Source organism: Oryctolagus cuniculus, chromosome 19 (assembly GCF_964237555.1).
Source record: "Oryctolagus cuniculus chromosome 19, mOryCun1.1, whole genome shotgun sequence".
In the NCBI taxonomy this organism is placed as follows: Eukaryota; Metazoa; Chordata; class Mammalia; order Lagomorpha; family Leporidae; genus Oryctolagus; species Oryctolagus cuniculus.
The window spans coordinates 17872009-17885930 of NC_091450.1; the positions used below are offsets into that span (position 1 = coordinate 17872009).

At 36.1% G+C, this 13922-nt stretch overlaps 1 protein-coding gene across 10 annotated transcripts in view; it reads right to left on the bottom strand.

Annotated features, from left to right (window-relative positions):
* The window catches only part of LOC100352755 (phospholipid-transporting ATPase ABCA3), a 183092-nt gene that overhangs the window by 106898 nt on the left and 62272 nt on the right, over positions 1-13922 (bottom strand). For all 10 annotated transcript variants that reach the window (XM_070064644.1, XM_070064647.1, XM_070064645.1 and 7 more), the window contains 2 exons: positions 6136-6317; positions 4636-4770 (listed from right to left, as the gene is read on the bottom strand). In XM_070064644.1, coding sequence (XP_069920745.1) covers positions 4636-4770; positions 6136-6317 — 317 coding nt within the window. The remainder of the gene's footprint in view (positions 1-4635; positions 4771-6135; positions 6318-13922) is intronic.

The window sequence follows — 13922 nt, forward strand, 5'->3', positions numbered from 1 at the left end:
TCACATGCTCAGAGCTCCTGATTGCCTGGAGATGGTTACTGTAGTGGGATCCATGTTTACTATGAGGACTTCACAGATCCTTTGTGCAGTTCATGCAGAAGTGCAGATGAGCATTGCATCCACTGAGGGCTAACACCCAGGCAATTTTCACCTTGGAAGAGAGGAGGAAAGAGTGTGATTACACCAAAACAGGTGACTATACCCCCTATTCTGTTAATAAGAGGAGATATACCATGTCCAACTTGGTGTGTCATCCTGACCATAGTTCCCTGGCCACACCCAGCACATACCTCTAGATATGCGCTGAAAGAGTAGACATTCCCCTAAGCCAGAGAGGTATACTTCAAAGATAAAAGCCATCAGAGGGAAAAAAAAAAAAACCAACAAGTATCTCCACAACCTAAAAAGTGCAGAAATTCAAGAAACAAGAACAAGGAAGATAACATGACCTCACACTAAGGAACACAACACTTCAATATTAGAATGTGAAGATGAAGAGATGGATGAAATGTCTGAAACAGAATTCAAAAGATTAATCATAGGATTACTCAGAAGCAATGAGAAGCAAATACACAAAGTAATCCATACATGACATGAGTGAAAATTTTTCCACTGAAATTGAGATTTTTAAAGAGAAATCAAAATGAAATATTAGAAATGAAGATCCAATAGGTCAGATAAAAACTACAGTGGAAAGCCTTAACAACAGACTTGGTGAAGCAGAAGAAAGAATATCTGAGCTAGAAGAGCAATATTTGGAAATTTTTCAGACAGACCAAAAAAATAAGACGGAGACGGAGACAGAGATGGAAATGATAAGGAGAAGGAGAAGGAAGAAAGAATAAAGAAGAAGAAACAATTAGAAAAAATTAAAAACACTGTTAAAAAGACCCCAACATACAGGTCTTAGGAGTTCCTGAAGGTGTGGAAAAAGACAACGGGTTAGAAGTTCTATTCAGTGAATTATTCACAGAAAATTTACCCAGTTTGGAGAAAGAAAGGTATGTCAATACAGGAAGCATACAGAACTCCTAGTATATGATCACAAAATATCGGCATCATGACACATTGTAGTTAAACTTTCAACAGTAAAACATAAAGATTCTAAAATGTACAAGGAAAAAAGATGTCAGATTACTTTCAGAGGGTCTCCAATTAGACTCACAGCTAACTTTTCATCAGAAACTCCACAGGCTAGGAAAGAACGGAGAGACATAGTCCAAGTCTTAAAAGAGAAAAAAAGTATCAACCCAGATTATTGTACCTAAAAAGTTCTCATTTATGAAGTTGTAATAAAGACCTTCCTGAAGAAACAAAAATTGAAAGAATTTGTCACCATTATTCTAGCCTTAAAAAAGATGCTTAAGTATGTGCAACACACAGAAACACAAAACGATAGTCATCATTATGAAAGAAGGTGAAGGCAGAAAAATCTCCCGGTAAAAGTACAAAGTAAATACAAAGTAAACAATAGGAATATTTATGGAAAATTGGTAGAGCCAAGTCGTTATCTATCAATAGTAACCTAAATTCTCCAATTAAAAGACACAGACTCGCTGAATGTATTTAGAAAAACAAGAGCCATTTATTTGCTGCCTACAAGAAATACATCTCACCAACAAAGACACACATAGACTGAAAGTGAAAGGATGGAAAACGATATTCCATGCTGACAGAAAGCAGAAACAAGCAGGTGTTGCCCTCCTAATAATATCAGACAAAACGGAATTAAATGCAAAAACTGTTAAAAGAGAAAAAGAAAGGCATTATGTAATTTTCAATTCAATAGGAAGATATGACTATAATAAATGTATATGCAACCAATTCCAGGGTGTCTGGCTATTTAAAACAAATGTTAATGGATCTAAAGGGAGACATAGACTCCAATACATTAGTAATGGAAGACTTCAACACCCAGTTTTCATCATTGGACGGATCAACTAGACAGAATATCAACAAAGAAACAACAGAGCTAATAAACACTGCAGACCAAATGCACCTAACAGATAACTATAGAACTTTTTATCCCATAGTTGCAGAATACACATTCTGGTATATATACACATTATGGAATACTACACAGCAGTTAAAAAATAAATGAAATCCTATCATTTTCAACAAAATGAATGCAACTGGAAACCATTAGACTTAATGAAAAAAGCCAATACCAAAAAGACAAATACCACATCATCCCTGATTTGTGGTAACCAATAGAGTACCTGAAAGGTCATCTACAGGAATAAAATTGACATTTTGAGAATTGATGATTTTATTTATTTATTTATTTATTTATTGACAGGTAGAGTTAGACAGTGAGAGAGACAGAGAGACAGAGAGAAAGGTCTTCCTTTTTTCCATTTGGTTCACCCCACAAGTGGCTGCTACAGCCAGCGCGCTGTGCGGATCCAAAGCCAGGAGCCAGGTGCTTCTACTGGTCTCCCATGCAGGTGCAGGACCCAAGGACTTGGGCCATCCTCCACTGCACTCCCAGGCCACAGCAGAGAGCTGGACTGGAAGAGGAGCAACCGGGACAGAACCCTGCGCCCCGACCGGGACTAGAACCCGGGGTGGGAGGAATAGCCTAGTGAGCCACGGCGCCAATAGCACTTTTCTCGACTGTTGAGGAATAGTGTTTCTTCATAGTATTTGTTTAGTATAAAGTTAACTGAAAATAGATCTTTGTAAAATTAACAATGGGAATAGGAGAGGGAAGAGGAGGAAAGGTAGGAGCATGTGCAGGAGGGAGGGTAGGGTGGGAAGTATTACTATGTTCTTCAATCTGTATATAGGAAATACATGACATTTGTATACCTTACATAAAATTTTAAAATAAATAAACATTTTAAAAAAGAAATACATAAAAATAGGCTTGATTTGAAATGCCTTATTTAAGGTTCAGTTTATGTATCCAGCATACACTTTGCTATCTCAGATCATACCTTGTCATCTTTAATTTGCATCAAAACAAAATTTTAGTGAACATTTTTCAGCTTCAATCTAAATTATTATTGTAGAAAAAAATCTGAGATAAGTAAAATGAAAGACCTGTGGACTCAGACATCCTTTGAATAATTATAAATAAAATAACCTCTTGCATTACCTGATGCTCAATTTGACAATGTGGTAGATGCATTCAGTTATCTACAATTCTTTAATACAAGCATAAGCCACTTAAATCCACTTTAATATAAATTCCCAAATGTCTAAATTTTAAGTATTATAAGAGCCTTGAGAAACTTCTTTACAAAAATATTAAATTAAAATAAGAATCACAAAATGCATATAAAAAAGAAAATGACCAGCATTTTATAAATGTAGCCAAGAAAGTTGTTAATTCTTTATGAATACAGTTGATATGAATCTAAAATAGCAAATTAATCATTATATAGTAATCACTATATTAATAAAACTTACAATGTTTTGAGCATACAAAAAAGATAATCTAGTCCTTATTATTTCTATAGCTGTTTGACAGAAATAATTTATCCATTTACCTCTAGGTTTTTTTTCCCAATTTTTATTGATAGGCTGCCATGACCTTCTCAAATCTATTTGGAAGCAGAAATAGCACTAACTGGTACCTGCCTACATTTCCTTTAAAATAAGAATTTTACCTGCCTTGTTTGTAACTGTATGCCTAGTACCAATTAGCTTCTGGAAACTAGTTAAATTTGTTGAATGAATAAATAAATTATGAGTACATGAAAGATTTTTGTTCTACTGAACACTGTATGTGTCTCAATACTGAGGTTTGAGGGAAAGACCTAGGAAGTGGTGAACTAACTGCTTTTAATCAGAGAAAGTCTCAAGAGCAATCTTGGAGTAAAGTATAAGTGGAGAAACAAGAAGATATCGGTGAGTAAATCTGGGGAAATAATCACATATGCTCTTTGATAAAATTCCATTAAGTTCCAATCTATATTAAAACTTTAAAATATTCAAAAAATTTTATTTCCTAAAAACACTAGTGAGAAGCCTAATTTTCCTATCTGGCTTTCTATGTTCAAATCAGAATCAGAATGCAATCTGTTAGAGGCAGGGAAAAACAAACAACATAAAAAAATCCTCTCCTTCATATATATATAGTGGAAACTGAAAAAATGATTTTAACTTCCACAAATTGTGAAATTAAAGGCTAGATTTAAGCTTAAGTAGCTCCTACAGTAGCAAGAGAATGCCAGAAGACATATGGATTACCTGAATAATACATGCCTGCAGTTAATCCAGGTAAAATGGAATTTATAAAACCTCCTTTCCAAACACTTGGATAAAAGAGAATTCAGTCAAAAAGTCTAATGCACAGCTTGTAGATCAAATAAAACCAAACAGAGAATGGAAATTAATATTTACATATCTAATCATCACAGTTATAGATTCTACCTCTGATCATGGGAGAATCATAGAAGAGACCATTATCATCTACAAAGCTGAATTCTATTTTGAAGAAAGAAGAAAGGAAACACATAGATTTTTATTTTGTTTTCATATATTTCATTATTATCTTCTCAAAGCTATTACACATGCTGATGAACACCTTTAATAACATAAGAGTAGAGTTACAGATAGGACAAACATTTCATTTATACTGTAGGTTAACTTTTATTATTATTCAGAAAGAGACCTGTGAAACAATACCTTACGTAAATGGTGGATCTGGATACCAGCCACCAAACCAACAGGTTCAGCTTCAAAATATTCATTTTCCACAAAACTTGAAAGTTCAGTATCTTCTTCCATCTTTTTGACTGGATTCCCAAACCAGTAGGATTTCTAAAAGAATAAAACCAAATCATTAGGATATCAATGAAAAATGAAATGATCTTAAAAGTTCATTATTTCATTTCACACTGCCTTTCAGATGGATTATAAGCAGACAATTTGACACTACATTTGGAACCAAAAAGCCTACAATACAAATTCCTAAAGAATAACCACAAAACATACGTGCTGTTTAAAATGTCACTAGCCAAGGGGCCAGCGTTTTGGCACAATGGGTTAAGCCACCACCTGCAATGCCTGCATCCCATACTGGTGTGCTAGTTTTGAGTCTGGATGCTCCACTTCCAATTCAATTCTCTGTAAATGCACCTGGGAATATAACAGATAATGGTCCAAGTGTTTGGGGCCCCTACCATCTACATGGAAGACCGAGATGCAGTTCCTGACTCCTGGCTTCAAGCTGGCCCAGCCCTAGCCATTTCAGCCATTTGGGAATTAAACCCATAGACAGAAGATCTCTCATTCTCTCTCCCTCTACTTTTGTCTCTTTGTCATTCTGCCTTTCAAGTAAATAAAGAGAGATAAAATGAAATCATCTCAAAATGGCACAGTGAAAATCATGGCATTGTGCTCGGTTGTGTCTCTTTATTTGGATTTTTGGTCTACTTGGGATCCCTGGAGATCCTGAGGACTTTCAATTTGACTTTGAGGTCAAAATTATTTTCATCAAGGGGCCAGAATTATGGTGTATTTGGTAAAGCCACTACCTGTGATGCTAGCATGCCATACAGGTGCTGGTTAAAGTCCTGGCTGCTCTACTTCTGGTCCCACTCACTGCTAATGGCCTGGGAAAGGCAATGGAGGATGACCCAAAGTACGATACAAGGTAAGTTCAAGTGTGCTATAGCACCGTAGGGATTGTTCACAACAATTTATTATATATGTTTATAAATAACTAGAAGAAAGTAATTCAAAGTTTCCATGCAGGAAAAATAAGCACTTAAGGAGATATAAATGCTAATTACCCTAATTTGTTCATTATACATAAATATACTGATTTATTATTGCCCATAAAAATGTATAATTATTGTATGTCAATTAAAAGAGAAAAAATTGAAAAAACAGATATGGGACAAAATTCATCACCCTCCTCAATAGGATCGAAGGATCCTACCACATATTTATTAAAATGAAATTTCTTTTGCAGAAAAACATTTGATTCTGTGACACATGTTACAAAGTTAACTCATGATAGCTTTAGTTGTGAAGGAAAAAAACAAAACAAAACAAAACACCTTAGTACAAGAAGAGTGAGGCACCAGGAAGAGGGTGTTAAAGGCAATGATGTTCCCTTTTCTGCAAACCAGGTACAAAAGTACTAGGGTTTCTCTAAATAACAGAGGCACTAGGACTTACCTGAACAAAGAAATACCATGGCTTAGGCACACCATACTCCCCTGGAAATACAGCCTCGACATACCAGGCCACAAGGCCATACAAACAAGCATCAAATAAAAGCATTCCGAAAACATGGGCCAAAGTGAAGGTATCTCCTGGGGTCACTGGTGAAGAAAGGTTATTCCATTGAAGTCCATCCCCTAAAACACAGTAAGATATAGTTACTTCAGATGCTCAACTATGATTAGGACAAAACCACCTAGGGTTAAACAATAAAGAAGAAACCTGGAGACAAGTACTATCTATTTAATATCTGAAGATGTCTGTAATTTTATGTTGTCCAAAAAGAAGTAAATAATTATGTAAGAACCTCTTCTGGTAGCCAAATCCAACCAAAAGTTAGGCAGCAAACAAAAATCACAGAAAGTCTGTCATTAAGCCTCAAAGCAGTAGGCAGATCTACAGGTTATGATGTAGTTCTACCCCTCCATTTTCTCCCTTGCTAATCTTCATTGGAATAACCAAGAAGACTTTTATTTATAAATACATTTATCAGCAACAAAAATAAGATTCAATGTCTTATACATGCAAGGAACTTAGAAGTCCTTACCTTATCCTAACAAGCAAAAATATGAACTGAACATCAGTAACTCTTCAGATCCATGAAAAAAGAAAGGTTATAGCATAAATGACCACTATCAAATTTGGAGGGACATCAAAGCATACACAACGAATCATAATTCACTGGAGCATAAACTGAGCAGAAACTTTGAAGGAATCAATACAAGATAGGAAAATCTGAGATATATTTGATGGATTTCTAGAGGTTCAGAAGGAACAAGCATTGGGACCTAAGAACTCTGGGTTTTGGCAGTGGGGGCAGACAGGACAGTAGGCAGGCATTTGGCTTACTGTTTAAAATATTAACTGGAATACCCATGTCCCATTCTGGAATTGATACCCACCCCTGCATGCTGACTCCAGCTTTCTGCTATTGTAGATCCTGGGAAGGCACGGTGATAGCTCAAGCGGTTGGACTCTTGCCACCCATGTTGGAGGACTGGCTTGAGTCTCCAACTTTCCACTTTGGCCCAGCTAAGCCTTACCAATGCAGGCATCAGGGGAGTGAACTAGTGAATAGGAGCAATCTCTCTCTGCCTCATAAATAAATAAATAAATAAATAATCCAGATGATCAAGTCATGGGAGATGGAGGACTTGGAAAAAAGCTTTTATGTGCTTTATCTTCAGGATCTCTATCAACTCCTTAAAGTAAAGGTCAAAGAAAATTCTTCACCCCTTGCGGCGCCTGCACACCGGGTTCTAGTCCCGGTCAGGGCACCGGATTCTGTCCCGGTTGCCCCTCTTCCAGGCCAGCTCTCTGCTGTGGCCAGGGAGTGCAGTGGAGGATGGCCCAAGTACTTGGACCCTGCACCCCGTGGGAGACCAGAATAAGTACCTGGCTCCTGCCATCGGATCAGCGCGGTGCGCCGGCCGCAGCGCGCCAGCCGCGGCGGCCATTGGAGGGTGAACCAATGGCAAAGGAAGACCTGTCTCTCTCTCTCACTGTCCACTCTGCCTGTCAAAAAAAAAAAAAAAAAAAAAAAAGGAAAGAAAATTCTTCACGTAAAGGGGGAGAAAAATAAATCACTTTGAAATATGCCAGATAATATACTTAACCAGTTCTGCTCTAAGAAAAACTATTTTTCCAGAACTTAACTCACTGTGGTTTTATCAGAGCCTAAACCTGGAAGAAGGAAAATAATCAACTCTAGCCCTTTCTAGCCATCCTATCTGTCATAAGAATGGAAAAACTGAAAAGCACTAGTTCCATAGTATAGGACATGTTAACTGTAATTTATATAGCAACTACTAAAAAAAGAAATACCTTTAAAATTAAATAAAAGGAAATAAAAAAGGAATCAAAACAGTATACAAAAATTCACTGAAAATCAAAGAAGTCAGTAATGGTAAAAATAAGAAACAAAAACGTTATAAAATATATAGAAAGTAAATTGCAGAGTTTAGAAATCAGTCACTTTCTTTTTAGTAAATTACCTTTAAGGTAATGGACTAAACTTCCAAAATAATTGGCAACAGATTAGGTAACATGGATGAAACGGACAGATTAATAAAAACACAAATAACAAAAAATGAGTCAATAAGAAATAGAAAATTTGAATAGACATATAAAAAGCAAATAAACAGAAGTAGTAAGTTCCAATATTTCACAACACTGTGAGATAACCACAGTTAACAATAACATACTATATACTCCATAGACTACTGTAAAAGAGCTGGTAAGCTCCACACACAAACATAAGAAAACAGAAAAGCTAGTTGCCTCATTTCATTAGTTTATACTATATGTATGTGTGTTGAAACAATGTGCTGTACTCTATAAAAATGTACAATATTATGTGTTAATTTAAAATTTAAAATGAATGAATAAAAATATCTAGGATACTAAGTAAATAATCAAAAACAAACAAACAAACAAAAAACCCTTACAACAAAGAAAAAAAGTCCAGGACCACATGGTTTCACTGTCAAAGAATTAGCACAGGGGCCCGTATTGTGGCATAGCGGCATCCTGTAAGGGTGCCAGTTCAAGACCTGGCTTCTCCACTTCCAATCCAGTTCCACTGCCAATGCACCTGGGAAAGCAGAGGATGATGGCCTAAGTGCTCAGGCCCCTGCACCCACGTGGGATACCTGAAAGTAGCTCTAGGCTCCTGGCTTCAGCACGGCACAGCCTCAACTGCTACAGCCATTTGGGGAGTGAACCAGCAGATGGAACATATTCTCCTTCTCTCTCTCTCTCTCTCTCCCTCCCTCCTCTCTAACTCTGCATTCCAAATAAATAATAAATAAATCTTTAAATTATTTTTAAATTCACATAGATCCTTCTCAAACTCCTCAAAAAGAAAACAAAAAAGATGAAGTTCTACTTTCAGTTTACAAGAGTGGGAATGGAGGGAGGAAGAAGGAGGATTGGAGCGTGAGTGGGAAGGTGGGTAGGGTGGGATGTATTGCTATGTTCCTAAATCTATATATATGAAATATATGAAACTTGGCATAACTTAAATAAAAATTTTTTAAAAGTCTTTAAAGGAAAAAAAGGATGAAGCAGTAAGCTTTCTGTCTCATTCTATTTTTTTATTTTCAATTAATTTCATACACAGAAAATTAACTCTATAGAAATAAAGTGTTCAACAAATTGTATGAAATATGTTCCTCAACAGTTGAGACAATGGCTGATCAAAGTCATTGTATCTCAAAGTTGATTTCACTTTTTATTTATTGTAAGCATTTTTCTGAACTTAATTAACTTTATTTTTTAAAATTTTTAAAATTTTTTATTTAATAAATGTAAATTTACAAAGTACAACTTTTGCATTGTTGTGGCTTTTTCTCTCATAACCTCCCTCCCACTGGCAGCCATCCCATCTCCCACTCCCTCTCCCATCCCACTCTTCATCAAGATTCATTTTCAATTTTCTTTATATACAGAAGATCAACTTAGTATATACTAAGCAAAGATTTCAACAGACTGCACCCACACAACCACACAAGATATAGAGTACTGTTCGACTAGTAGTTTTACCATTAATTCTCATAGTACAACACATTAAGGACAGAGATCCTACATGGGGTGCAGGTGCTCAGTAACTCCTGTTGTTGATTTAACAATTGTCTGTCTCATTCTATGAGGTTAGAACTACCCTGATTCCAAACCAGACAAAGAATCACAAAAGATAAGGCTACAGACGAATATCTTTTATGGATACAGATGCAAAAATCCTGAACAAAATACTAGAAAACAAAATCCAATAGCATTATACACCATAAACAAGTGGGGTTTACCTAATAAATGTGATGGCAATTCACATAAGAAAATCAAGCAGCTTTTTGCAATTGATTCGCAACCAGAATATAGATGTGAAAACTATCACTAAATCAAAGTCAAAATGGGAAAGAAAAAGATTCATATCAACACCACAGTGACTGGACACATAGAATTAGGCAAGTCAACCACCATTGGCCATTTTGTTCATAAATGTAGAGCAATGAACATAAAAATCATTGAAAATTTTGAGAAGGCGAATTCTGAGATGGCAAATGTCTTCTTCAGGTATGCCTGGGTCTTACATATGAAAGCTGAGCATATTTCCATTGACATCTCCCCCTATTCTGTGACTTTCACTGATAAACCAGGACACAAAGACTTTAACAAAAATAGATCACAGGCATATTTCAGACTGACAATGTTGTCCTGATTGTTGCTGCTGGTTTCAGTGAATCTGAAGCTCGTATCTACAAAGGTGTGCTGACCTTCTGGCTTAAACACCAGGTATGAAATAAATAATTTTTTGTGTTAACAACGTGGATTCCACTGAGCCACTATATAGCCAGAAGAGATATAAGGAAATCATTAAGGAAGTCAATGCCTATGTTTTAAAAATTGGCTACAACCCTGACATAGCTGCATTTGTACCAATTTCTGGTTAGTATGGTCACAACATGCTGGAGCTAAGTATGTTAATATGACCTAGTTTAAGGGAAAGTCCCCCATAAAAATGATAGCACAAATAGAACCATACTGCTTGAAGCCCTGGAATGCCCTACCATCAACTCATCCAACTGACAAACATATCTGCCACCACAGGATATTTACAAAAGTGGTGGTATTGCTCGCCTGACTCGTAAAAGTCATAGTACTAGACACTAACCACAACTCTTACTTAAGGCTTTTAGTCCCTTTAGACACTGTGTCTGGGCAATAGTGGGTGTGAGTGACGACTCAACCTCTGTTCTCCTTTTACAGGCTAAGCCATGGGCTCCAGTGGGTGCTTGGGTGACGACCCTGCCTTCTGCTCCCACATTCTCTCATTAGTCAGTCTGCCAGGATTCAAGGATGCTTGAATTCACGGATCTGACTCTACAGGTTGCAATGGGAACTTTTCTCTGACCACGTTCCATCTGATTCTTTAAGTAATATGGTTCCTCTCAAATTGGCTCCAGCCCCTAAACGTCAATGCCTCATCTTTAAAGTGGCCCCTGCATGTTGGCGCGTTTGGCCCTGAGGGATCAGCCCAAAGTTGGAGTGGTTTGACCTTGATATCATTCAAGATCTTTAACACTTCTGTGAGCATTCGGGAAAATGGAAGGAGATCCCATATGCTCAAGCTTTTCTATCTTTGATCTAAACCTTCCATGTGTACTGCTCTCTGGCCAAGGTCCTATTGGCCTCCAAAGTTTCCACTAGAGGTCAAGTGCCTAAGCCAAAACCTCTGCCTTCCACCTTTGTGGCCCCAGCTTTTCACTATCTCAGCTCACTATACCTCTCCCTCCCACCCAGCAATTCGGATTTTATCTTAGAACCAGGCCTGGTCCAAAGTCTACTCTCTCTGTCTTATCAGTTTGGGAATGATTGTCTCCATGCTTTCACTCTCCAGCCCTCGTCCTCCAACTGGTCTTTTGTCCCTCTCTTGTTCCAGTTTTACCATAAGAATAGCAAAGGAGTGGTAATCCCATTCTTTTGGGCTCCCTGCTTATTGAGAAACAAATTAGGTCTCCTACCCTTCTGATGGCTCTTTTGTTTTATCATGAGAAAGCCAGACAGGAAAATCAGGTTTGGTGCATTGACCTCTGGCTCACTGTCACCTTTGGGAATTGTCTTGATGCAGTCCCAAGTGGCTGACTATGATGTCATGGGCCTAAGGTGTTCTTAGGAAAAAGGTAACTGTAACTAGACACTGAGTTTGAAGGAATTTCTCTCGAAACTAGTAAGATCACTACCTTTAAAAATATTGCTTTGTAACTTGCTGAACTTATTTTCACAATTTATTTTAACAGGTTTCCAGGTAATCAGTACTCAATGAAACAGCAATGGGTAAATAGTACTTGTTTTCAATATGCATGCAATTTCAATTTTAATCAAATCAGATAGATATATGATATAATAGCAGCATCTTAAGTCATTTAGGTGTAACTGCTAATTTAAATTGAGTAAAGGCAAATGAAATAAATGCATCTAAATGTAAACTTTTGTATACTCAGCATGTTATATTCTATAAAAACTATTTGGGTTAGTTTATAAATTGTCTATGAAAATAGTTCAACATTGCTTGGAGTAACTCAGGCTGAAATTTGATGTGTTACCTTATTTTAAAATGTTATCTTAATTTGGAGATTTTTAACAGGTTATTGCAAAATGTAAATCAAGGGCATTGGCAGATGGAAAACATCACAAGTATACTAATCTATTCCTCTTTGACATAAAATTAGAATCTGATCCTATGTTAAAGTAATCTATTATGTTCTCTTGAATTCTCTGTTAAATTCTAAGTGAAAACAGCTGATTTTTTTTTATTAAGAGCTATGAGTTATTTAAATATGTGCTTATTTTCAAACATTTGAATGATCACCTTGTAACAATCATCAAATTTGGTCTATATTATGTCATGATGTTAAGGAATCTTATTTCAACCAGATATTTTGGATTTTGAGCCTTCTTGGCATCCTTGACAGGCATTCAAAAAATCAAAAATCAAAGTTTCAAAGAATTTAGACTTTGAAATTTCCAGTAAATTTTGAACTTCAGTTTTTCCAGTTTGGGCCCAACTGAAAAAAATCGAAGGACATATAAGTCTCTCATCTTGTAGAGACACCAACTAATCAGGCTATTTGGACTATATTAGAAGTACTATCAAGATGTGAAGTGGTGCTAAATTTTAAGTTTTTATAATATAAAATGCTACTGCTACATATGCCTGAAAGTTATAAAGTCTAATGATCTTGTGTTACTAGACATGATGGTTATCTTTATGAGAAGGGCCCAGAGGCTTAAAAGAGTTAAATGCTTTGTAAAATCCTACAGGTGCTTTCAAAAATACTGTGTGAAGTAAGCAAGTGCCTCTTGTTGAATTTATAGAGAGTTTATAATTTTAAACGTGGCAACTCAGAGTCTTTTGTCATCCACAGTTTTATATATCAGATCTATCATATCTGCTGCTCATAAAACTAAAACATTGTTGGTTCTGTGTTTAGCTGTCCTCCTATAGGTTCTGATGGACTTTTTCTAGCCACATCTATTGTATTCAGTATTTTGGGATGATTCTGTAAACAGAGGAAGTCAATAATGTATTATAGGTACCAACTGAGAGAAAGTATGGTTAACTGAGGTTACTAAGATCAGGAAGTAATTTGAATCAACTGGTAAATTAAAAAGCAGTAAAAGAGTTTAAAAGCTATTATTGAAAATGCTTTATGTTCTATCTTTTATGTTATGGGTATACATATTGTATGTCTACATGGGAAAATTTATTGAGTTTTAATTGGCTTACAGATAAAAGATTGCCCATAATTTAAACAGCTAAAATTAATCAAAGTTATATTTGATTCATGTGACCTGAATCTCTGTATCAGATGTTTTAAAATTGGTGGTGGAAAGCAACTAAAAACATTTTATATGTTTGTGCTTGAATTTACTGGTTAAACAAGCTACACCATGTTAGATACTTAAAAGATGTGTTTACAAATACATGTATTCTTAAAGTTTATAGAAGGCATTGGACCTTCTGGTAAATGTTTTCTTAAGTTGCTATCTAATGGTTGAAATCACTTGCTAAGTTTTCATTTGATATTGCTATTGTTAGTAAGCAATCTGGGACTTGCTCCCTCATTTCTCTATTCTAAGCCTGACTTGTTCTGTCATTTCTCTAGTCTCTTTGAGGTAGGAAACTGACTATACTGAAGGACTCTCTAGGACGCACAATTTAATCTTTAGACCTTATAAAAAGG